This window comes from Crocodylus porosus, unplaced genomic scaffold, assembly GCF_001723895.1.
Source record: "Crocodylus porosus isolate Cpor-Errol unplaced genomic scaffold, CroPor_comp1, whole genome shotgun sequence".
Lineage (NCBI taxonomy): Eukaryota > Metazoa > Chordata > Crocodylia > Crocodylidae > Crocodylus > Crocodylus porosus.
This window is the reverse complement of record NW_017728916.1, coordinates 5,655,036-5,677,758: the sequence shown is the minus strand read 5'-3', so window position 1 is coordinate 5,677,758 and position 22,723 is coordinate 5,655,036. Positions and strand designations below refer to the sequence as shown.

Here is a 22,723-nt window from a genome sequence, read left to right as displayed (position 1 = left end):
CACCCCTGTAACCTGTCTAGGTCCAATTGCAGCCTATTCCTCCCTTCTAGCGTGCCCACATCCCCCCACATCTTAGTGTCATCAGCAAATTTGAACAGGGTGCTTTTTACCCCTTTTTCCAAGTCACTGATGAAGATGTTGAACAGTGCAGGCCTGAGGACCGAGCCCTGGGGGACCCCACTGCCCACATCCCTCGAGGTTGAAAATGACCCATCCACCACCACTCTCTGGGCGCGGCCCTCCAGCCAGTTGGCGACCCAATTGCCTGTGTGGGTGTCAACACCACAATCCCCTAGTTTCTTAATGAGAACAGGGTGAGAGACAGTGTCACTAATGCTCAGTAGGCTGTCAAATCTGCTGATCCTTCCCAGAAGTAGCACAGAGCCATTGTGTCCTGAGATCCCCAACTCCAGCACTGGCCCTGGTCAGCTGGGTTTAAAAGCTGCCTCAAATAAATTCCTAGTAAGTGGGATGTTGGGAGAGGACACAGTTCCCCATTGGTTCTGTGGCATCTGAGAGAGGTACATTCACACAGGAGTGCATCCATGTGTGGGAAATACAGTTGTGTCCAAGGGTGTGCTTGAGTACCTGTGCTCCGGGACTCTGCTCATGTATGCAGACTCTGGCTGGCCTGGGGCTCTCAGCCACAATCCAGGCCAGAGTTCTTACCCGTTCCTGTCCCGGGCTCTCCACCAGGGCATATCGCTCTTTTCCAGAATGAAGTACTCTTCCCCCTTCTGCAGCTGCAAGTCCTGTGCGTTCATTGGCATGTAGTCATAAAGTGCCACAACCTTCTTCATTTCACCTGGCATGCTGGGAGCTGGCTCAGGGGGTAGTGGCTTCATCATCAACTTCCAGGGGGAAAAGCATCAAACAGTGAGACCCTGAGCATCACCCTCTGAAGCTGAGTAGGTTATAGAGTTCTGTGGCCAGGTGTATTCTCAAGCCAGGCCAATTCATGATGTGGTACAGTATCCCTCTTGCTTCAGTTTCTACCTCCCTGTTTCTTCATTGCACTTACATGGTCCCAGAAGCTTTTAAAAGATGTTTTCTCCCTCAAACTTCTCACGGAATAAATACTGATCCCCTGATCCCAGAGGGGTCTTCTAGGCAGAGCCCCTTCCTTCTCTTTCCATTTACCCTTATCTCAGGACTTCAGGCTCCAGCTTTGTCCCAAATCCTAGCTCCCATTGAACAAAGAAGGTCTGTCAGCCCCACTCTGGCCTCTGGATTTCTCTGGAGAGACCTTCCAGATATGGGCCTGGGATTGGGCCTGGCTAGTCCCTGAATGGGAGATCCCTGGGGATCCCAAGTGTCATAGATCCAAGGCTAGCAGTGGTAGGACACTTGGTAAATTCTCTAGACTATAGAAATGGAACTAGAGGTAGGACTTCACTCTGCCCATTGTTATTGCTGAGGTGACAGGAAGCAAAGGAAGTCCCTTGGTTTAAACTCATTCTCTCCTTGGGATAGGCTCTCCACAACTTCCCTTCTTTGGCCAATGAGCTTCGGGGTCCTGTGAAAGGACGGTGTCCCTGCAGGTCTCTCCTGGGTCTGAGATAAGAGCAACCCTCACTAATGCTCAGCAGGTGGGCAGATCTGTTGCTCCTTCCCTGGACTACCTGTTCTTAAATGCTTTGGAATAGGGTAAGTTGGCCCTGAGTGCCTCACAGCCATTAAAGAGGAAAGGCTATCCTGGCCCAAAGGCAAGTCCCAGCTGCTCTCTGCATACCTGATCCTCCTCGGGCGTTGGAGGAAGAGGCTTCTTTGTCTTGCGATGAGACCGTCCAGTTTTTAAACCTTTAAAGTATGAAACAAAAAAAGCTGAAAAATGTTATTGGCATGAGACACTGATGAATGATGAGATGCTGGGAAGATGAGCTGGAGCCTGCATTCCAGAAATGGAAGGGGGAGTCAACATGCAGAGAAATGGAACAAAGACAAGGTATCACTTGGTTTCTTACTTCCGTTCCTGCTCTCCAGGACCTGGCAGCCCATGGCATTCTTGGCCGTCTGAGAACAGCACAGGTATTGTCCATCAATCCAGAAGCAGGGGTGGTACTTTTGTACCAGGTCGCTGTTGTAGCAGATCACTGCAGCAGGAAAGAGAGAGACTATTTGTCCCATGGGAACTGTCACCAATCCAAGGGGTAAGAGCTCTCCCTACCCCATTCTTATCACTTGTGCTTTGGGATCACTAAGAAGGGATTCTCAGTAGTTCCCCTGAGTCCTTCAATCTACACTCCTGTCTTGACGCTCAGCAACATGAGCTATCTTGTACTCATCCCTGGGGCCCCTGAGTGTCTTGCTTACCAACCACATTTCTTCTTGATCTGTCCAGCCAGGAACCCCAGAGAGATACCAAGCCACTTTCTATTATTACTAGATTTAAGGTATACTGCTGTCACCACAGATGTGTTAAGTGTCACAGCAGTATATCACACGGAGCTCCCAATAATGTGCAGGGACATTTCCTCAGTTGGATGGAATCAGGATGCACATGTTGCTGAACAACAGAACAGTGTGTGGCACTTGATAAGCAACCAGAGTTGCCTTATTATGGACTAAACTCAGCTGGAGGCTGCTGAGGAAAGGATTAAACATGGCGGTGAACTGAAGTTACAGCCACTGCAGCGCTTCATGCTGGCTCCATGAGGGAACAGGCTTAGAATAAAGGGCAAGCACAGTGTGAACACAGAGTAGCATCACCTGAGCCCCAAGCCTTGGCTTGGTTTTCACTGTCAAGAAGGTGAGATTATTTTATACTGAGGAAATATTTCTCTTGCCATAAAATCTCAGGAGATTTAAGATGGGAAAACACCAGAGGTGCCCACCATGAAGTGGGTAGGCCAGGTCAGCACCACACCGTTTCCTGTGGTTGACCCTGTCTCATTTCCTTAAGGTAAAAACACTGTGCTTTGCCTCCTTTAGTATTTCAAAGGGAGGCAGCTAGTGAGGTCAGTAAATCTGCTGTATAGACATAGCTCTTCTAGCAGTGAAGACAAAGACAAAGTTGCTTGAATGTCTTCTTTAAGAAGATAGGGGTTGTCATGCAACAACTGACTTCCCCGTTATCAGGTTGCCATCCTTCCTGCCTGCATAAGGAGACTTCCATGTGTCAATTCAACTAGCTAATCTCTCCACATGCATATGAAGCCACAGATATATATACACACAAGCACACTGAGACACACACCCCAGCAGATCCATCAGATTTAAACAAGCCGTAAGAGCTGCAGCCCTTCTACACTGAGTCATGGCAATATGTTTCCAGTGCTAATCAAATTATTATAGCCCAAAGTTGATGTCATTGCTCCAGTTGTTGCAAAGAGGACTTGGCTTGAATTATGACTCCTGCCTTGTTCCAGCTGAGCTTTAAAAAAGGGTTAACTTCAAAAATCAGAGACTCACCACTCTTCAGCTGGTGGATCCAGCGCTTGCGTAACTCCTCTGTTGGTGAGAAGATATAGAGGGGTCCTTCATCATACACCACCTGAGGGACAGACAGACTGAACCTCTCTACAGTAGGGCATGGGATTTCTGTACGGGAGATAGGTGGGGACTGATAGACACCTTTAACTTCTGATTGCAGAGCACAACTCTTTTAACTTTGTTCCAGCCCCTTTACTGTGCTTATGAGACTGTGACTAAGAGGTTATAAATAAGCCCCCTCCCCTGAGACTTTCCACTTCCTTCTCTGACTTTCAATAGTTTGGGGGCTGATTTGTTCACCATGTGGGGCCTAGGCAAGCAGAGTAGGTAGGGAGCCCAAAGTTTATGACTGGATCAGAGGTAGGCTAAGGTGGCAGTGGATGGGGAAGTTCAGACAGAGATCAGGCTTATGAAGATCAAAATGTCAGGTGTCTAGAACTAGCAACAGGATAACAATGTGTGCAGGTAGATGGCCAGATAGCCAAATAGCAAAGGTGGGTCTGCAGCTCACCCCCAGATCTGAGCATCCCATGCTTTGGAGGAGGTTCGAGATTCAGACATTGCTGCTGTCCCCTCAGCCCATAAGGGCACAACCAGAACTTTGACTTTGAACCTGAGGGGAGCTCAGATTTGGACTTACATGGTTGGGCTCTGGCTCAGAGATTGCGGACAGCCCAAAAGTTTTGAGAACATTACAGTGTCTGCAACGCTGCAGAATGGAAACACATAGGCAGCCTTAACCAATGTGTCAGAGCAAGAGCTGCTTATCTTTTCTCTCTTTCTTGGTTGCTTGTTTTCTTACAGGTGGTGAAGGGAGCTGCTGTGTGACTTACCCAAGGTCACAGAGCCAGTCAGTGCTGGAGCAAGAAGCCAAGCCCAGACCTGAAGCCAGATCCCTGACTGATGCTTTAACTATGGGGTTCATGCTGACAGCACCACAAGGGTAGGTTTTCTCTTGCATATTGTAATCAGAAAGTATTTAACGTAGAAATACTTCTACCTCCTCCCCATAAACATGACAGGATCCTGCCTGGTGGGAGCATAAACAGATTCCCATTGCTTCTCACTGGGGCTCATGTTAGGCAACAGCCTGTGATGAGATGGGTCCAGTGCCAGCCCCTGTTGGATGTACTCCCATCAGCCAACTACTCTTCCAGCCTCAGGGGTGAGAGTGAGAACAGACCAGCTGCCTGCAGGAAGTGAGATGGTCTTGCTTGGATGAGCCTTAAAAGACTTCACAGGTCAGTGTCCAAGTGTGACCTGCACCTAGAGGCAAGCAGGAAGCTACCACTGCATCAGTGTTACAGACTCCCAGCAGCTACTGCTACCACTCAGGCAGCTATGTTCTGTCCTGGTGATTGTTTCCAATGGTTCTTGCAGGACAGTTCTGTGAGCAATAGTGACAGTGAGTTGAATTGGACACCGCTGAAACCTGGTTCAGTGTTGATCCATGTAGGAAACAGTCACAATGGAACCAACAGTACTCCAGACTGTGAGCCTTTTAACAGTACTCTGTACTCTCTGGGCATCATCCTCATCTCATCTGGATGGAGCCTCAGGCACCTGGCCTGTGTCATCCCCTGTCCTACCCAAGCACTGGGAAAGGAGGAACATCACACCACCATGCATGTCCAATCAGTGGACCCAAGCATGACAACCTTTGGTGGTATGGTCCCAGGATAGCAAACTAACTATCCTCATTGCCTCCTTTCCTGCAAAGTGAGCCAGGCACAGCAGGAGCTGGGGGTGAAGGAGACTCACCTGGAAGGGATAAGGGAACCTCTCTATGATCGAGATCTGCTCCATCTCATTGGAATCTTCTCCCTTTCTCTGTAAAAGAGAGGAGAAATGTGGGTTTCTGTCCTGGAACTTGGCTACTGCAACTCTCCTTAGCACTAGCAGTAGCCCAGAAATCAGCAGTTCAAGGTGCTTTGTTGGAGCTACACAGGGGCTCTGGATAATGAACTGGGCTGCCGCCTCTGGGGTTCTATATATTGGTGCTTTCTAATACAGATGTCCCCTCTTCTGCGGAGGTGGGACCTTCCCCCACCTCTGGCATATCAGGTGGGAAGCTAGCACCAGACAGCAAATTTCCCAGCCTCTACCACACTGAGGTTCATGATGGAGTGATGGCCTTGGGGATGGGCTTGGATGCCAATGACAACTCCCAAGTGCCCATGGCCAAGGGGAAACGTATTTCTCATGCTCTCTGAAATTGGATCAGGAAACCGCTGCCTGTGCCCCCAGGGTCTGGGGCAGAGACACTTCCTAATTCCTTGGGGACCTGTGTTACACTACCAGACTGTGTCCTTCAGTCTTTAGCGGATTAAAGCACAGGAAAATGTAACCCTGGCACTCCCTCAGGAGTGTGATGTGTGTGGCCAGAATCCCCAACAGCATTTGGAGCACTTCTCCTGAAGAAAGTTTCTTAAGTTATGGGCCACTGGAGTAGGAATCCATCCACTCTCCCTGAAGAACTGGGCCAGGAGTCTCATTCAATTTGCTTGGGCCTGCCAAACTCAGCAGTGAAGGGGGAATGGGGCTGTCTGCCTGTACCCCTGACTAGGACAATGGGGCTAGAAGGATGCTCTGGGGATGTGATGGGGGGTACTGCCAGCCCCTTCCTCACCGGGATCTGCCGCTCCGGGGGTGGGTTGTTCTCTGGAACCACCATCTCCACACAGGTGATTTTCTCAATGTCCACTGACCCCTTCTTACTGCCTCGCCGCTACAGAAGGGAACAGGGCAGGAAACGGGGAGAAAGGGGGAGAATGGGATGGAGGGAAGCAGAGGGACATTAGTCTTCATGAGCACAGTTTAGCACAGACACTGCTTCTACTGATACCCAGCTCCAGCTGACATTAGGGCACAGAGGGTGTTTGATGGCAGGGTGACAGAGACCCATCTTCCCTGCACTTGGAACTGTGGTGAGCATTGGCAATGTGTAGGGGGTGCATGCGGGTGCATGTGCACCCCCTGAGCTTGGCGGAGCACCCCCTGCAAAAAGCATTGCCAATGCTGTCAGTCATACTATGTTACCATAGCCAGGTGTGTTTCAGTGTCCTCTAGCTAAGCATCAGACCAAAAGGAGCTTACCCTTAAGCAGAGTCCTCCCTCAGCCCCATTTGTCAAGCCCCCAGCTACCAACTCACTCCACGCTCGAAGTCGTACTCATAGTAGGAGAGCTTGCTTTCTGTCAGGAGGAAGAGGCGCTTCTTGAAGTTGAGAGGAGACGTTTTCTTCTTCTGCTGCGAACGTTTCAGGAAGATACTCTCCAGAATAGCTGCCATGTCGTCCTCTGCCTCGTCCTCTGTGCTGCACTTGCTGGCCTGCCGCTGACCAGGCAATGGAGAGAGCAGTCAGCCAACAAGCAGCCTAACAGACCCCACAGTGCTTAAATGGCTGCTAACCTATACACATGCTCCAACACGTCTAATTAGGTTGAGTCTGCTCCATGTTCTAAGTATAACACTCTAGCATTAACCCCTGTGGGTTTAAAAAAGGTCACTGGGGTGCTTCAACTGAAGCTTGTCAAATAAGCTTTGGTTAAAGTGTCCCATGGCCATTTTTAAACGTGGGGGTGCTTAATACAAATGATGCTGAGGCGTTTTAATTAGAGTGGCTCCTTGGGAACACCCCTCCCCCAAAAGCACGTGTATAGGTACCCTAGTAGAAAACCATGTGGTGTTTGACACCGTTGCCCACAAATTTCACAACAGCTGCCACAGGACTTCTAGGGAAGCTGGATCAAACTTCCTGTGTACTCACCCCGTTCTCCTGGGGCAGGCAGAGGGAGAACCCAGACTGACAGGCATTGTGAGCCCACTGACTCGGGCCTGCCGGGTAGAAAAATTTTCACACATGCAAGGGGAAGGGGAGCCATTTACAAACTCAACCTTCAGCTTTCAGTTCCTTTTTTTTTTCTTTCTTTTTTTACAAGTTGTGGGTTGTGTTTTTTGCCAAGTTCCAACAGTCCCCAAGAGGGAAATGACAATATCTAAGCAGATTGCAGTTCCAATCAGATACATAATGCTAACCCTAGTGACTTCAGGCCAACACAGCTATGACTCTGGAAGGAGCCTCCGGGAGGGGTGGTAGAGGAGGGAAAGAAAGAGACATGCGACTATAAGACCATAGCTGATTCTCATCAGTGATGCCAAAGAATCCCCCGTATGCATGCATGTGTTGGGGGGGATGTGGAATCCAGGGGTACTAACCTGCAAATGCTTGCACCATTTCTGCAGAGTTAAGTGATGACTCTGCACTGTGGAAGCAGTAGCTGGTAACAATAAGACTCTCGAGGCTTGTGGCTAGATCCTGGCTCTGATACAGCTGTTCTGTACTCCTCTACTCTAAATGCTCCTAGTAGCCTCAGCGTAGGGCATGGGTAGTGAACATGGCATGAGTGCTCTAGGGATTCTCAGTGGCTTTATCAGCAATCAGGCATATGTTGTAGCAGGTCTGGGACTACTGCAGTTTACAACAGAAGCACTTCCTCCTGGGAACTGTGGCATCATACATGTATTGTAAAGTCTTCTCTACTGTAGGCCCAGCCCAGGTCCTGCTCTGAGCACAGGGCTTCAATTCAGAGAAGTGCTCAGATTTATTTTACTTCATCAAGTTCATCCTTGCTGGGGCTGGATCCATTCCCCTCTCCAGATCCATAAGAACTAGAAATCCAAACATGGGCCTGAATTCTGCAGCTTGGTGGCATCTCTAGGTGACATCTATTACTCTGTTCTCCAGGCTTGTCACCCATATTGTGCATATTAGCAGATGGTAAAATAAAAATGTTTAGTGTATGCACTTCCCACAGGTGCAGCAGTCTGCAGCCTAGACACTCTGATATTAGATGGACTTCATTGTATAAGGCTGTATTGCTCCACAAATCAGGCTAAGTCAAGCTGAGGACCCAGACAGTTACATATAGAAATTTCATTTGGTTACTCTGTGCAGCTGCTTGCATACACCCACTTCCCTACACAAGCTGTAGCCCTTTGAGCACTGTTAGCACTGGATACCGGAGAACCACTTGCAGCATCACTTTCACTTTGTTAAAAACACTTGTTTCCCTTGTGCAGAAAGCTCCAAACTGGCAGTCCTAACAGGGGGTCTAAACAATCCCATGTTTATCAAGAATACAACTGTGTTTGGTGTAATGCCTTGCACACAGAACTCGCTGTATCCCAGAGCTCTGCAAGGCTGGACAATGCAATTTACAGAACTAGGACTGAAAGGGGAAAGGGAAATGAGAGATGCTAAGGGCAACAGAAAGAAAATGTGAGTGTCACAAGCACCCCTGTTATAGACTTGGTCTAATTCAGAATGGGAATGAGAGGATCTGCTGAGAAACTAGATAAGAATGAATGGTGTGAAGGGCAGTGGAGAACTTGCTTTCCCCACCTGTATGGAACAGGAAAACAATGTATTTCATAGGATAAAGGAGCAGGTTCCTCTGCAAAAAGTAGAGTGAACTTATCCTGCCAAGTAGTATGCAGTGAGTTTAGTAAAACTGAGTAAGCTGACTGGTGATGCACAAGGGCAGCATTTGCAGTTACGGTACTGAAGAGACTGAATGATCATCACTCCTTCCTCCAGTGAAGTTAATGGCAGTACTCCCATGCAGTGGTATAGAACTGAGTCCCAGTGAACCACATGATCAGATGTTAGTTGAAAGGAATTTTAACTCTACATGCAGCACAACTTCTATAGGAATACATTCAAGGAGGCTGGGTCACCTTCACCTGAAACACTGTGGATGCGGTACACTGCCAGACACAAGACTCAGATCCAGAGTAAATCAACTGATCTGCTCAGGCAGTTTTTACATTTGTTATTAAAAATTACAGCTGGTCACATTTTATCACCATAACCCTCCCCTTTTCTTGGCTAAAGAATCATTTTCAAGGAGATCTGGATTTCATTATTCATAAGTGTTCATGAAATAAATGTGTGGATGAATCATTTTCAGACTGAAAGTCAAAGTCATTGATATTTTTTTCCTGTGGTCAGGTGCATGCTAAGATGCCTGTTAGTTCTGATAAATGATCCTGATCCTTACTTCAAAATGGCTGTTTCTCTGTTAATTCTTTTGTGACTTCTATTACTAAAGTATCTGAACTTACAACCAACCAGTTTTATAAAAGGTATTATTAGCAAACCAATGGGGAGGAGTGAATGAGCCCAGATGTACTTATTGACTGTCTATCTCCATACACAATCCATCCATCCCTGTATACATCCTTTATATGTATATTTAACATTTTACATGTGCCTTAACATGACACATTTCCCCAGCATCAACCTGAAAATGTCTTAGCTGAACAATTCTTTTGATATACAGTGTTGATTTAAAAAATATACTAAACAGGAGCAAATAAAAAATCACGACTGCTGAAAAAAAATACAAAAAGTGACGACTGCTGAACACTGCAGCTCCAGCTTGGCCTATCACAGGAAGTTCCATTTGTGCTCCAACCCATGGAAGAGTGGCCACCATTTTCTCAGATGTGTGATAGCCATCCAAACTTTCACAAACAGCCAGTGCTCTGACCCCAGGAATGCACCAGGCTGAATTCACCTCTCATCTCCCAAACTCCTTACCCAGCTCTATTGACAAGCATGACAGAGTCTTTACCTTGAGGTGCAGCCACTGAGTAATGGCCAGAATCATAGGAGGGGCAGGACATCTCATTGCTGTGTCTTCCAGGAACAGCCCAGTGAGAGACGAAAGGAAGATCAATACCGAGGGAGGACCAGGCCCTTATGTCCCATTGCTATGACTCCATACACACAATGCAGCCTTGTTTAGCATGGCATAAATACCTAGCTTCTCCAATAGGCAGGCTTTGTTTATGATGGGTTTGGGCAGCACCCAACAAAAAGGGGCCCAATCCTGAGCAGGCTCTCTGAGCCCTTCTGTAATACATCTAATGAATCATTGTCACACTGAGTCAGACCCCTGGCTCCTATTCTTCTTACTATCAGCTGGCCATGGAGCCCAGGCTCCGGGTTGCCATGCCGGAGACTCTTTCCACTGACCACTGACTAGGCTTAGCTCTCTACTCTTTTTCCAGCAGCACTGATCTCATCTATGCTCAGTGAATCCTTCACGGTGTCTGCCACGTACCTCTGCAGAAGCTGTCCATCTGTATCAGACTGAGAGTGTGGGGGTTGGGGTAACATGGCAGTTCCCCCTCTCTGGCTCATGTTACTTCCTGCTAATATCTCACTTTGGTCAACTGTACTCTGATAAATATGGGACAGCTGCATTTGCAAGCACAAAGTGTCAAAACCTGGGTAGGAGAGCCTGCATAGTGCTATTGAGATAAACCGCTAGCATCAGGCTGGGGGGGAAGGGGTGTGGTGGGGGAGGACATCTGAGGGTGGTCCGAGCAGTGATGACTCTGGGGACTTCTATCCATCAAAAGGCCCAAGGACTTGGGATTAGTTGATCCTATGGGAAGAGGGGGTGAAAGCAGCTCTTGGTATTGGATTGCATTTCTTGGAGGGATGCAGCTGCCTTACTGCCTGATCTGTACTGTGCACTCCCAACAGGATGTGAATGCAGCACTGTGCTGTACAGTGCTGAGAGGCTGCCTCCACATTCATCTTGGGGCAGGCATTGGGGCCAGCCTCCACCCACCCTCACAGCCATTCCTCCGCTCCTTTGCCTGAGAGCACCCATTATTCCAAGCAGATGGATCTGGGGCCTTTGTTGTGCCCTGAGCCATGGCCAGCCAGGACACAGGGTCAGAGATCAATCCTTTCTCTGTCACTGCCTTCTACTATCCTCAGCAGATGCTCTCATAGGTGGAGTAATGGGCAAAGTAAGACGGGGTGTAAAAGTGTATCCCAGCAAGGCTGTCTTCCAACTGAATGGGCCATGGTGGCTCTCAGAGTATGTGACAACAGGTGGCTGGCACATGTGAACTCCACAACCCAGCAGCTAAAAGGGAGCATCTTCACAGGCCTTGCCAAAGTGGAGTCTGGGTGGATACCTGGCTTCCCCTTGTCTAGGAGGACCCAAGCAACACATGCTGTGGAAGCAGAGGGAGCTGCAGAGCAGCATCTGCCCTCAAACATAATTCCAGTCAATGCTTTAGCTTGCATCTGGCTACAAGTAATTAGTGTGCAGTCCCAGCTGTGCAGGACAGAGGTTTCAAAGTGGCTGACAGTAGGGAAATGTGGCAGCTACTAAACTACTGAGGCTGCATTTTGGATCCTTTGTTCCTGCAAATCTATTTTTGTCTCTCTCTGATATCAGGCAAACTTGGGTAAGGCTCATGTGGCCAAGCTGGGCTCCAGCCTCACTCCCCTCCCCCCAAAAACCTGCTGAGCTCACTCATCCTTGCTAGTATTTGCATAGCCCAGCAAGCCAGGCCATGTAGTCCAGCCTGCCGCTCTGCTCTGAACTGGGCTTGCTCTCAATGAGCGCTGACTCATGGAAAGTGATTGCAGCATGCACAGAGATGTTAACTGGACCCACGTGCAGATCCTTGCTCTGTTTGGGGGTTGTCTGAAAGAATGAATGCAAGATCTAATCTCAGAGCTCTCGGCAGACATGAAATCCAGCACACACCAACCATGGGGGTGTGGGGCCAGAGACCCAGCCTGGCTGGGTTCACACTCCAGGAAAGGAGCTGCAGTAGGCAGCACCCAGGAGGAAGGGGAGCTAAATGGGTCTGCCCTGGGTCTCAGTTGCTCCATGTTTTGCACTCAACATGGGACCAGGGAAGGGGCAGGAGACAAAACCACCTTTGTGCCTCCCATAGTCTTGCCTCAGCTGGGGCCTCTCTGCCTCCAGTGTAGTCTTGAGCAACTTTGGAGCTGCTTCAACTTATGGCAGGGCTGTTCACAGCCCCTAGAGACCATGAGAAGCAGGCAAGAGTTGAAATGCAACCTTTTCCTTACCAAGCTGCCAGCTCAGCCTTGCACAGAGGTTATTCCCCAGGGGCAGTTTGCTACCCCTGAGCCCCAGCACTACAGATAGCTTGGTCAGTGACTAACAATGGAGTAAGACAAGGACAAGGCATGTGGGAAGCAATTCCAGTGTGGAGATGCCAAGGGGGCTTCAGGCAGAGAGACACTCAGCAATGTAACACAGTACTGCTGAATGAAGAGCTCTGGAAGGGGTGTCAGGCAGACTGTCTTGGAAGGCACATGCCTGGACCTCCTGCAGTTTCTTTTAGCAGGGTTTGTTTCTTCACATGGTACCTGCTCACTGCTCAGTCCTAAGGGTACCCCTAGCTTTATCTCTATGGAGAGAGACACATGCTGGACACTATGCCCCAACTAACTAAGCCCAGTCACACAAGACAGGTTCACAGAAGAACAAACAGTTTTTACATTCAGGAGTCTGATCTGTGTCAAAGTGACCAAGAAATAAGGGGAAGGCTAAGACAGTATCAGTTCTGCTACAGCATCCAGGGGCTTCCACAACTGAGATCCAATTGCTTCCCCTCTGCTGTATTGCAGTCCTAAGACCAAGACCCCCAGCAGTGAGCTGTGACTCCATCCTCTCTGCTGTTCCATGGAGCCTTAACTGGTATGATGCAAGTGCATCATGTCTAGTGAACAGAGCACTGGGAATCCCACTGTGTCCCAGCACAATAGTGTTCAAACTATCTCGGTGCTCAGCCTGCAGTCCTGAAACATGTCCTGGCACTAGAGAAGCAATGCATCATTCCTGGCTAGAGGCCACAAGCTCTGACCAACCAGCACAATCATTCAGCAGAAGCAGCTGCCCTTCTTACCCATTAGTCAGCTGTGGCAGATTCCCTGTCTTACCTGCTGTAGGAGCTAAGGCAGGTATAAGGCAGCATCCCTTGTCAGTCAAGGAGAGAAGATGACCTGCTGGGGGACTCGACTCTAGAAGCCATGCTCCTTTCATGGCTAAAGACAGCCAAGGGATTGGGGGGCAGGGAGAAGGTATGAGTTGGGAGAAGGGAGACCGACTGGTGGGGAAGTAAAGGGACAATGAATGAGGAAGAGAAAGAGGACCAGAGAAAAGAGGTGTTAGAGAGAACTCTAGGGGTGACACAGGGGGTGTAAGTCTTTTCAGGAAAGACCTCTTGCCCCCAGGCCCCAGAGAGACTCCTGTGCCCCTCTCCCTCCTGCCTGCCGTGCAGATGCTGTGTATTGCCAGGCACAGTCCAGCTCAGCCACCCTTGGCACCATCTGCAGCCTGGACTCTTGGCAGTGTTTCTGTTTCTTCCATGTGGCACTGCTCCTCTCCGCTCCAGTGCATTGTTATCCAGGCAGGCAGACCAGTGAGATTTGATCATGCTTTTCCAACACATGTGACTCAAAATGTGTTATACATCATGAACACCATGATGCAGGCATGGCAAGAAGTGACCAGCACAGGTTACACAGGAAATCAGTGGCAGAGATGGGAGAAGAGCTCAGGAGCCTTTACACGGAGTCCACTGTTCTACTCACAAACTATCCCTGTAGCCATTTGTGCACAGCAGTGGCCATGTCAGTTACATGCAAGAACCTCAGGGGTGTGAAACTCATGGGGCTTCTCAGCTGGTGTGAACTCCACACCACTCCTGACCAGACGAGGTTCATACCTGAGGGACTTACTGCCACAAATGATTCCTGACGCCACAAACTGAGAAGGATCCAAAAAAGGCTGAGATGTAGGTAGGAATAACCAGACTATCTGCCAAGCATAAAGAAGGGGCATCCTCCCTCTTGCACCAGTGCTGTCTGGGGAGAAACTTTACTTTTGGGCATGCTACCACCAAGACACACATCCTGCTGTCCTCTCAAAGGGCTGTTTCCAGAACTGCTGTATCCCAGCACTGCAAGCCCCTGGACAGGTACTAATTCACTGCAGTGCTCTGCAGGTGCTTCCTGTCCTGTCATGCTTTCCCTGTGACGTCCCTCTGCCTGGTCCATGGGGCCTCCAGACACTTTCCAATTCTGAACCCCATGCTGCTGGACGCAGCAAACCATCCAGATGCCTTTCACAGCCTCATCACTCATCCGCACACTGGTTATGAATCGATGGCTGCTTTTTCTCTCCATTCCTCCTCTCAGCTATTCCTTTCCAGCTCCTATGCCCATGCTGGACTTTGCAACAAAGCCCATTGTGAATCCTGAGGTACGTCACAGACACACTGGATGCCATGGCACAGTGGCAAGGTGTTCTGTTCATTCCCATTGCTTCCCCTTCCACACACACCAGTTATGTTGGCCCCAGGGGTCTCCAAATGTCCAAAAGGTAAAACACTTACTGATGAACTTCTGTCACTCCTTCTCCATGCACGTGCCTCGGAGCCAACTCTGCTCACTGAGGATGCTTTCCCAGCAGTATCAGGACCAAGGAACGCCCCGTGGGCGGCTTGTTTTAAACAAAGATGTAATCAGCTCGCAGCAGGAATGGCAGCAGGAGACATTCTCTCAGAGAGCTCCGAGGCAGGAAGAACACAAGAGAGCTAACCCCACCCTTTCAGTTCCCCTTTTTAGTTTCTTACATAAACCAGTGACCGTTTCTTCCTGATCCTACAGGCAGTCCTCACAGTGCCACCATGAGTCCTGTGCAGACAGGATCACAGTACCAGGCCGTATGTTTGCAGTCAGGATAGGGGAGTGGTAGGGGCTGGAGAAACATGGGACAGATAGACCTATTTGGTGCATAGGGAACATGGGCCTGGGTCCACATGGAAACTGTTAGGCCTGCTATGTTGCATTAGTTGTCCCACAGAGTTCTGGGGACAACTAATACAAAAACAGACAAGAGCAGGGGTCTAAGTGCTCCAACAGGGGCACTGCTCCAAGTGTCCACTGGCCTTTTCGCCCTTGAATGAGTCCAACAACCCACTGGACATCACCCAGTGAAACTCTGCCTGGAGACGAGCCAATGAGAGACAGGTAGATGGCCCCATGGTCACCAGTGGTCCCCTGGCCAGGGCCCCTTTCCTGGGCAGGTTAGTGGATAGTTTAGCTAGAGCTGAGAGCAGGTTCACTAGGACTAGGTCCTGGGTCTCAGTGGGGCCACAGATGAAGAATGCATAAGCCAAATGGCACAAGGCAAGGGCAGCCACAGGCTCAGCTGGAGGCTCCTGAGGCAGTGGCTGCAGCTTGGTGCACTCGGTGGAGTGCACCAGGGCCCGTCTCTGCTGGCAGAAAGGGCAGGTGTCTATGAAACGCGCCAGCACAGACCCGTGGTCATGACTCCGGGCAGCACCACACAGCGCGTGCGCCAGAAGGGGCACGAAGCGCAGTAAGGCAGCGGCGGGGATTTGTGGTGGTGTCTTTTCTCGGCCAGGCCACACCCGGACGGGGAGTGCTGCGGGGCCCGTCCGCCCCCACGTGCTTCTATGCGGAGCAGCCTCCTCCGCGCAGCCGTGCCAGCTCCGCGCGGGGTCGCTCCACTCGCCGAACAACTTCCCCCGTCCGGGGCCCTCCCGCCCGCACTCGGCCCCGCCCCCCGAGCGGAGCAGCCCACCAAAGTAGCTCAGGGATCTGCGGGGCTCCCGCGCCCCGCCGAAGCAGGGGCACGGAGAGCCGCTGGTCAGGGCGGGGCGCACAGCCACTTTTCAGGCACGTGGCGCAGCCGCTGGGCCCACGCGCTGGTACATGTAGCCTGGCTTGCCGGCGGCTCGGCCCTCCCACGTGACGCACATTATGACGTATCTGGGAGCGGAGCGCCAAGGTCTCCTTCCCTGCCAAGCGGTTCCGGCAGCAGGCGGCGCTCTAGTCTGCCTTTAGTTTCTCTGTGGTTCTGGCCTTTACTGTAGTCCCTTTGTTTCCGCTTCCGGGGCGTGCGGTCCTCTCGGCGTCGACGCTCCTACCGGCAAGATGGTGAGCGGGGAGCCTCGCGGCATCTGTCGCCATCCGCCCCACGCGGCTATCGGCGCTGGGCCCGCGCGGGTTGGGGGCCGCTGTGGACAGCTCCGGGCCCGGCTCGTGGGGAGTGGAGGCCAGGGGGAGTGGGAGCCGCGGAGCGGGGCAGGCGTGTCCTCTGCTTGGGCTCGGACGCGGCTGTGGCGCGGGGGCGTGGTTACTGCGGGCGGTGGCGTGGGGGAGGATAGGGGGGTTACCCCGGGCAGTGGCCGCAGGCTCCAAGCGCCGCGCTTTTTTCCGCCAGGTGAACGTCCCCAAGACCCGCCGGACCTACTGCAAGAAGTGTGGCAAACACCAGCCCCACAAGGTGACCCAGTACAAGAAGGGCAAGGACTCCCTGTACGCCCAGGGTAAGGCGGCATGGGGCTGAGGTCTGACGGGCGTGGCTCGGTACGAGCTGTAGGGGGAGCACGGGCAACGGGAGTCCAGGGTCTTCAATGCCTAGTTTCATGTAGAGAAAGCAGATTTTTAGTTTTCATAATCTTCTATGGACCAGGTTTGCTCACCAGCAGTGCTGGGAGCCTCCACTTTCTGCTTCAGGTTACTTTTTAACTGCTGGCTCAGATGGATTTGTCTCTTCCCTCATAGGAAAGAGGCGCTACGATCGGAAGCAGAGTGGCTATGGCGGTCAGACCAAGCCAATCTTCCGTAAGAAGGTGAGCACTGACTACTGGCAAGTGGTCTCTGAAACACTGGTTATACAGTGTGCAGGATGAAGTGAGGGAATTCAGAGGGCTCTTGCACATAATATGGGACATCTCCCTGGGGTCCACTGCAAGTAGCTTTGTGTTGGGGATCTTGGTGTGTGCTGGCCTGAAGATGAATATTGCGTTTTGAGTGTAACTTGAGTTCGTGAACCTTGGCAGCTTATTTTGACGTGTGTGGATTTTTTCTGTTTTTTTTTTTTTTTTTTTGTCCAAATCTATAATAAATACATAGATAAAAAATCCTTTTCTTATGGTGGATTGACATGTATGTCTTTGAGCAGGACATGCTGTAGGCAAGCAAGGCACCTACTTAAAAACGTCTCGAACAAAAGCAATCTTCTCCTCATGATCTGTGTGAGAGAATTGTTGCAGTCTGAGAAAAGTATTACCTGTTTCCTTATCCATATTGATGATTTCTTATATTACAGTATCATGACTGAAACACATTTGGGTTGTAAAACAGCCCACCCTAGGAGTTTCCATTCCATCACTATTTTGCTTAAGGAAGTGACTTTCTGAGTCCTGAAAGCTGTGTAGACTAGGTCAAAGACTGTCCATTAGGGGTATCTTGGGGGAGGGGAATGAAGCACCTTCTAGTGGTTCATAAAACAAAGATGTCTAGAGAGGCAGTATAGTGCGTGTGGAGAGAGGATTGAATGTATTTTTCTCCTTAAGTTATCCCAGACATCTATGGGGCTTCTTTGTTTGTTTTTGCCTTTTGAAAAAGTACTTCCCAGTGGTGTTTGGGTTCCTTAAGAAAGACTAGTCACCGCTTTAACTTGTTTGCTTGTAGCACACTTGGTGATGGAACAAATTTTCTTTGAAGATCTTGGGTTACAAGATGGGGCACAAATGTACTCAGCATGGTTCTCTCAAAACTGTGAAGTATGAGAGAAGTAGCTGTTTTTGAGTTTTGAAGTCTGTTACCTGTGTAGTTTGTAACAATCGGAACCAACAGCATCCTGACCAGGAATGTGCAGGACCTAAGATGAGTGTGCTGTAAGCTGGGATTGGCATGAGGTAGGAAACGGGCCTCTCCAGGTCCGCTCAGGGTTCCTAGTCTTCTCTTTTAGGAACACTATACTTTCTACCCCAGAAATCTGTCACAGACAGGATGGTATTTTTCCCCCAGACTTCTAGTTTTTTTTTTTTTTGTGCTTTCTTATGAGGTTTCTGTTTAGAAGGGCAGTGTGTAGCCTGCTTCATACATAGCATAAAATGCTGCTCCTTTTCATGGCTAAATAATTGCTAATTCTGCCTACTATTGGAGATGATATATTCACCTTCATTTTCTTGTTCCCCATTTCTGCCCTTCCCTTCACCCCCCCAGGCCAAGACCACAAAGAAGATTGTGCTGAGGCTTGAGTGTGTGGAGCCCAACTGCAGGTCTAAGAGGATGCTGGCCATTAAGAGGTGCAAACACTTTGAACTGGGAGGAGACAAGAAGAGAAAGGTTGGTGTTATGCATTGAGAAGGGTTTTTGGTTGCTGGTGGAAGTTAAACTGTGACTTGAGCTTCTTCACAGCGGTCAGAACTACATTTCTAGAGCTGACTAGATCTTGGCCACTCTTCCATTAATGGAAATACCCCATTATTCTGCTCGTTGGTAAAAGCTGGTGAAGTAATGAATCTGGTATCCCCTGGATGAAATAATGAGGCTGCAAATGGAGTTTTTGGGAGGGAGGATAAGGTAATGTGCACCAGTGGATTTTGCCAAGGAATGGCTGCATAAGGTGCTATCAAACACTGCTGCAGAAGTGACACTGAGGCTGGCTAGAGGTTGGGATGTTCAGTGCTGCACATGCTTAGTCTGTTCTTTCTTTCTTACAGGGCCAGGTTATCCAGTTCTAAGCTCCACCTGCTATGGTACATTAAAGTATGTTGAAACAATCTGCTCCTCTCATACTTCATCCTTACTGCTAGAGGTGGGGACTTGGCTATTGCAAATCCAGTGGGAGCTGCTCCTGGAGATCTGACAAGTGGCTGAAAATTACTGTGGGGGTGAGGTTGTTGCTCACAGAAGCTGTAAAATAAATTTGTCTACAGCTAGAGGGAGATGCTCTTGTATACAAGGGTTTGGGTGAGGAGTATAGTGCTTGCATTCTGGAGGGTCCTGCAGTCCTTTCAGCCTATTGTCCCGGAGACTTCTGTGTGGGAGTGTTGTACTGCTGCTCTCCTCGCAGTTTCATGGCTAGGGGCCGGAAGGGATCTTACAGGTCCTTTAGCTATGTGCATAAGATCCCCATAGAAATTGTTTCATTTCCAACCATTGCAGCTTTGTATGCAGACTTTTTTCGTTTAATCCAGCTGACAGTGGTTTTGTTCTACAGGAGCTAAAGCACACTAGAGCTGATACAAGCTGCTGTTTATGTACAGTTGCAGCCGTTTAAATGCTAAGGGTTGGGTATAATGACAGTAGGATTTTGTTGGTGTAGCCCGGTGACCAGGCCTCCTCTTGGACTAAGGACCTTTAGGGAAAATGTGTAAGGTGGGCTGTTTGGCAGACCAGTAGAAGGCACTCCTGCACTGAGCCACCCACCTCACTCTGCCCCTACCTACCAAGCTCTGAGTGCCTCCTGTGGGGCACCTCATGCCTGGCTGACCCCCTTCCTGGAGCACACCCACAAGCCTGGGGTAACCACTGCCGCCACCCAGGGGTCTGTTCTGTATTTGAGCCCTGTGCCCCCTGGGGTACACAGGCCTTGCAGACCTTGAGGGTGCTTGATTCACTGCAAGAACCTTTAGCTTAAAGCTCAGAAAGTAGCTTCCCTTAGCAATGTTCGCTCTAAGAAGTAGTGGTCTGCGAGTGTGCTGTGTCGGTCCGTGAGCGCACTGCTTCGGAGCCAGTGGAGCTCGTGGAGCAGTTCTCCCTCCCCCCCACCCGTGCTTGCCCATGCATGCCTGTGCCTGCAGCGGTGGGAGCCGCCCTTCCTGCATCCCTGTGCCCCCAAAATGAGGTGCTCACAGCTCCATCCCATGCCCCACGCTGGCTGGGCAGTACCTGTTAGCGCCCCTTCGCTTCAGCACTCAGGGCAGTTGTCCTGCTTGCTCCCACCTTGCTATGGCACAGTGTCTTCCCTCTCCCCTCCTTCCCCTATAATGGGGTAAAGTGCCGAAGAGAATCTATGATGTGAAGAAGAGATGATGATTTTGAAGAGAAGTATTTTTTGTCAAGACTAAAAATATAACAAACCATAACAGCCAAACTTTTTTTTATCTGTTCCATTTAGTGGTCTGATTTTATTTTTAATCCCTGTCCAACATACTTGCTGATTTTAAGTGCAGTGCTCTGTAGTGCAAATGGTATGAGAACTATTTTTGTTTTCTTTATAAGAAGAAAAAATACCAAGCATTGTTTTCAATATTCTACTTGGATTCAGGGGACTAGCTATGATGATAATACAAGAACTTTCATCATATATGCCTCCTGTTTTCAGTACCGTTATTAGCAGAGGTCCTGGTTTTCTGTTTAAAAATCACAGCTTCTCTGATTAAAAAAAAAAAAAATGCAGGCTCCATGTTTTTCCCTGGTTAAAATGAAATGCCACTGTATAAATAGATAGGTATCAGTTGAACACAATGTTTCATTCATGTATTTACAATTTTAAAGCAATTTAGAAGTGTACCAGTGCCTCAATCATTATTCTTATATAAAAGCTTTAGTCTGTCTGTCTGTCTGTAATGCTTTATTCGCACTCTGGCTGACTGAAAAGAACTAATCAGAGTGAATGCAGCGTTGGGACAGGAGGGGCAGTGTGGCAGAATGCCGCCATGATGGCAGGGACATGAGGGGTTGGGGGAAACAGGGGTGAAGCCAGTACAGTTGGCCTCACCCCCCCCCCCCCCGCCATGTTCCCTGGAGGCATGGACAATGGAGTGGAGAATGCGGGGCAAGGCCACCAGAGCTAGCCTTGCCCCCTGCCCCTTGTTCCTGGAGGGGAGCATTGGGATGCTGCAGAGGGGAGCCCCTCCCCAATTCTGTCATCACTGCTTTCAGGGCCAACGCGGTGGGGAGGGGAGAAGCAGGCATAGGTCTGACTTGGGGTGGGGGGGAAGCTGGCTTGCTATGTGGCGGGGGGGAATCGGTGGGCCAGCCCAATGTGGCAGCAGTGGGGGGAGGGAGAAGCAGGCCTCTTCCTCCTCCCCCACGTTGGCCCTGAGCCTGCTTCTGTTCTGGGCCCTGTTCCCCCCTGCACCACTGCAGCAGGCTAGCTTCTTCCCACCCTCGGGCCTGGTCCTCCCCCTTACTCCCTTGCATCAGGCCTGGGTCCACTCTTCTCCTCCTGTGTGGTGACAGGGTAGGAGGGAGTGGGCCTGGACCCAAAGTGGCAGGAGGGAAGTCAGGGGTGGGACAGGGGGCTCCCCTTCCCCCTCCTGTCATTCTTGATGGGGAATAGGCTAGTAATAAAATAAATTCTAAATACTTATATATTTTGACATTTGATTTTGGTTATTTTATCATGGAAAATCAGAGCTCCCTCTGCCCCCTTTGCTCACCAGGACACAGGTCCAGCTTTGGTTGCCCCCCATTGGTTTGTGGCACCAAACAGCCTGGATATACTGGTGCTCTGCCCATGTCTGTGGCTTGAGCTCACTCCCCCATGCATTTCTGCCCTGGGCCCCATGCACTCAGTGTCCCCAGTGCCGCCCAATTCCCCCCACCCTTTCTATGGAGGGCTGTAGTACTCTTCCCCCCGCGACTTATTTGCAGGGAGCTGCTCTCCATGCTGCCAGGTGCATGTGGAACTCCCTGCTTGATTGCCGTCTTCCCACTCTCCCCAACCCCTTGCAGGCTGGACCTCTGCCACCTTGCAAGGGGAAACCCAGTTTCTCACACTTTCTCCTTTTAAAGGAGAGAAATCTGTGTTTTACTGTGTTTTTTCTGTGGCAAACAGAAAACCCGGATCCCTGCTGATCGCCCTCCTTCCTCTCCCCCACCCTTCCTACACTGAAAACCCCAGTTTCCAACATTTTTTTTCTTTAAAGGAGAAGATCTGTGTTTTACCACATCTTCTGTGGTGAATGGAAAACCTGGATTCCTGGTTAGTAGGCAACTGTCATTTAGTGCAGCTGGTAAATGTGAAGTGTGTGTGCGTGTGTGTGTCTTGGAGGAGCAGAGCATGTGGTCATGTTTCCTGTAGCTGGCTGTGATTTTTTTATTCTCTATTTGGGTAAAGAGAATATCATTTGTCCAGAGGCTTAAAATGTATGTTTAACCAATTGTTCTGGGGCAGAGCCTGGACTGTCCTGGCAGTAAGCCTATACCTGTCTTGTGGTTCCACACTGACATTAGAAAATATCCATATCTTTAAAAAAACACACACACAAAAACCTGTTAAGCATAGCACGCGTGTTCCTGTGCTGCTGATGGCCGAGAAGCAGTTGGCAACAACCAAAGCAAAATGAAAGAAAAACCCTTAAGCAGTGGAGGGGAAGAGATGTGCTATAAGAGCATTTTACAGCATCTTTGTGAAGCTCTGCTTGGCATTAAACCTAAAGTTGGGGAGAATAAATTTACTACCTTAACACTACAGGTATTTTCTGAGCAAAAAGATTATTCTGTCAGTGAAAGGGGATAGAATGAGAAAAATTGCCTTTTTGGGTGTTGCCACTTTTTAATGGACTTTGACAAATGGAGAAATGTCTTTTGACAACTGTTGAACTGTAAGTAGGAGGATAGTTTTTGTTTAGTGGGTACATCTAGCCTGGTGGTGGCCAGTCTTTTT

At 49.7% G+C, this 22,723-nt stretch overlaps 2 protein-coding genes across 4 annotated transcripts in view; one reads left to right on the top strand and one right to left on the bottom strand.

The window, feature by feature from the left end:
- BTK (Bruton tyrosine kinase) overlaps window positions 1-14,883 on the bottom strand; it is a 22,842-nt gene extending 7,959 nt beyond the window's left edge. The window contains exons 1-8 of one of the 3 annotated variants that reach the window (XM_019536310.1): window positions 14,679-14,883; window positions 6,585-6,767; window positions 6,062-6,160; window positions 5,194-5,262; window positions 3,412-3,493; window positions 1,965-2,093; window positions 1,733-1,800; window positions 670-851 (exon numbers count right to left, since the gene is read on the bottom strand). In XM_019536310.1, coding sequence (XP_019391855.1) covers window positions 670-851; window positions 1,733-1,800; window positions 1,965-2,093; window positions 3,412-3,493; window positions 5,194-5,262; window positions 6,062-6,160; window positions 6,585-6,722 — 767 coding nt within the window. In that variant the 5' untranslated portion in view covers window positions 6,723-6,767; window positions 14,679-14,883. Of the gene's footprint in view, window positions 1-669; window positions 852-1,732; window positions 1,801-1,964; window positions 2,094-3,411; window positions 3,494-5,193; window positions 5,263-6,061; window positions 6,161-6,584; window positions 6,768-10,069; window positions 11,993-14,678 lie in introns of those variants that run through there. The other 2 variants (XM_019536308.1, XM_019536309.1) reach the window with 2 other exon arrangements.
- A 1,265-nt stretch (window positions 14,884-16,148) lies between these two features.
- Window positions 16,149-19,046, top strand: LOC109310930 (60S ribosomal protein L36a). Its single transcript, XM_019536299.1, has 5 exons — window positions 16,149-16,248; window positions 16,535-16,640; window positions 16,879-16,946; window positions 18,328-18,450; window positions 18,828-19,046. Exons 1-5 carry the CDS (start codon window positions 16,246-16,248, stop codon window positions 18,846-18,848), a joined length of 321 nt encoding a protein of 106 aa, XP_019391844.1. The 5' UTR covers window positions 16,149-16,245; the 3' UTR covers window positions 18,849-19,046.
- Window positions 19,047-22,723: the final 3,677 nt, after the last annotated feature.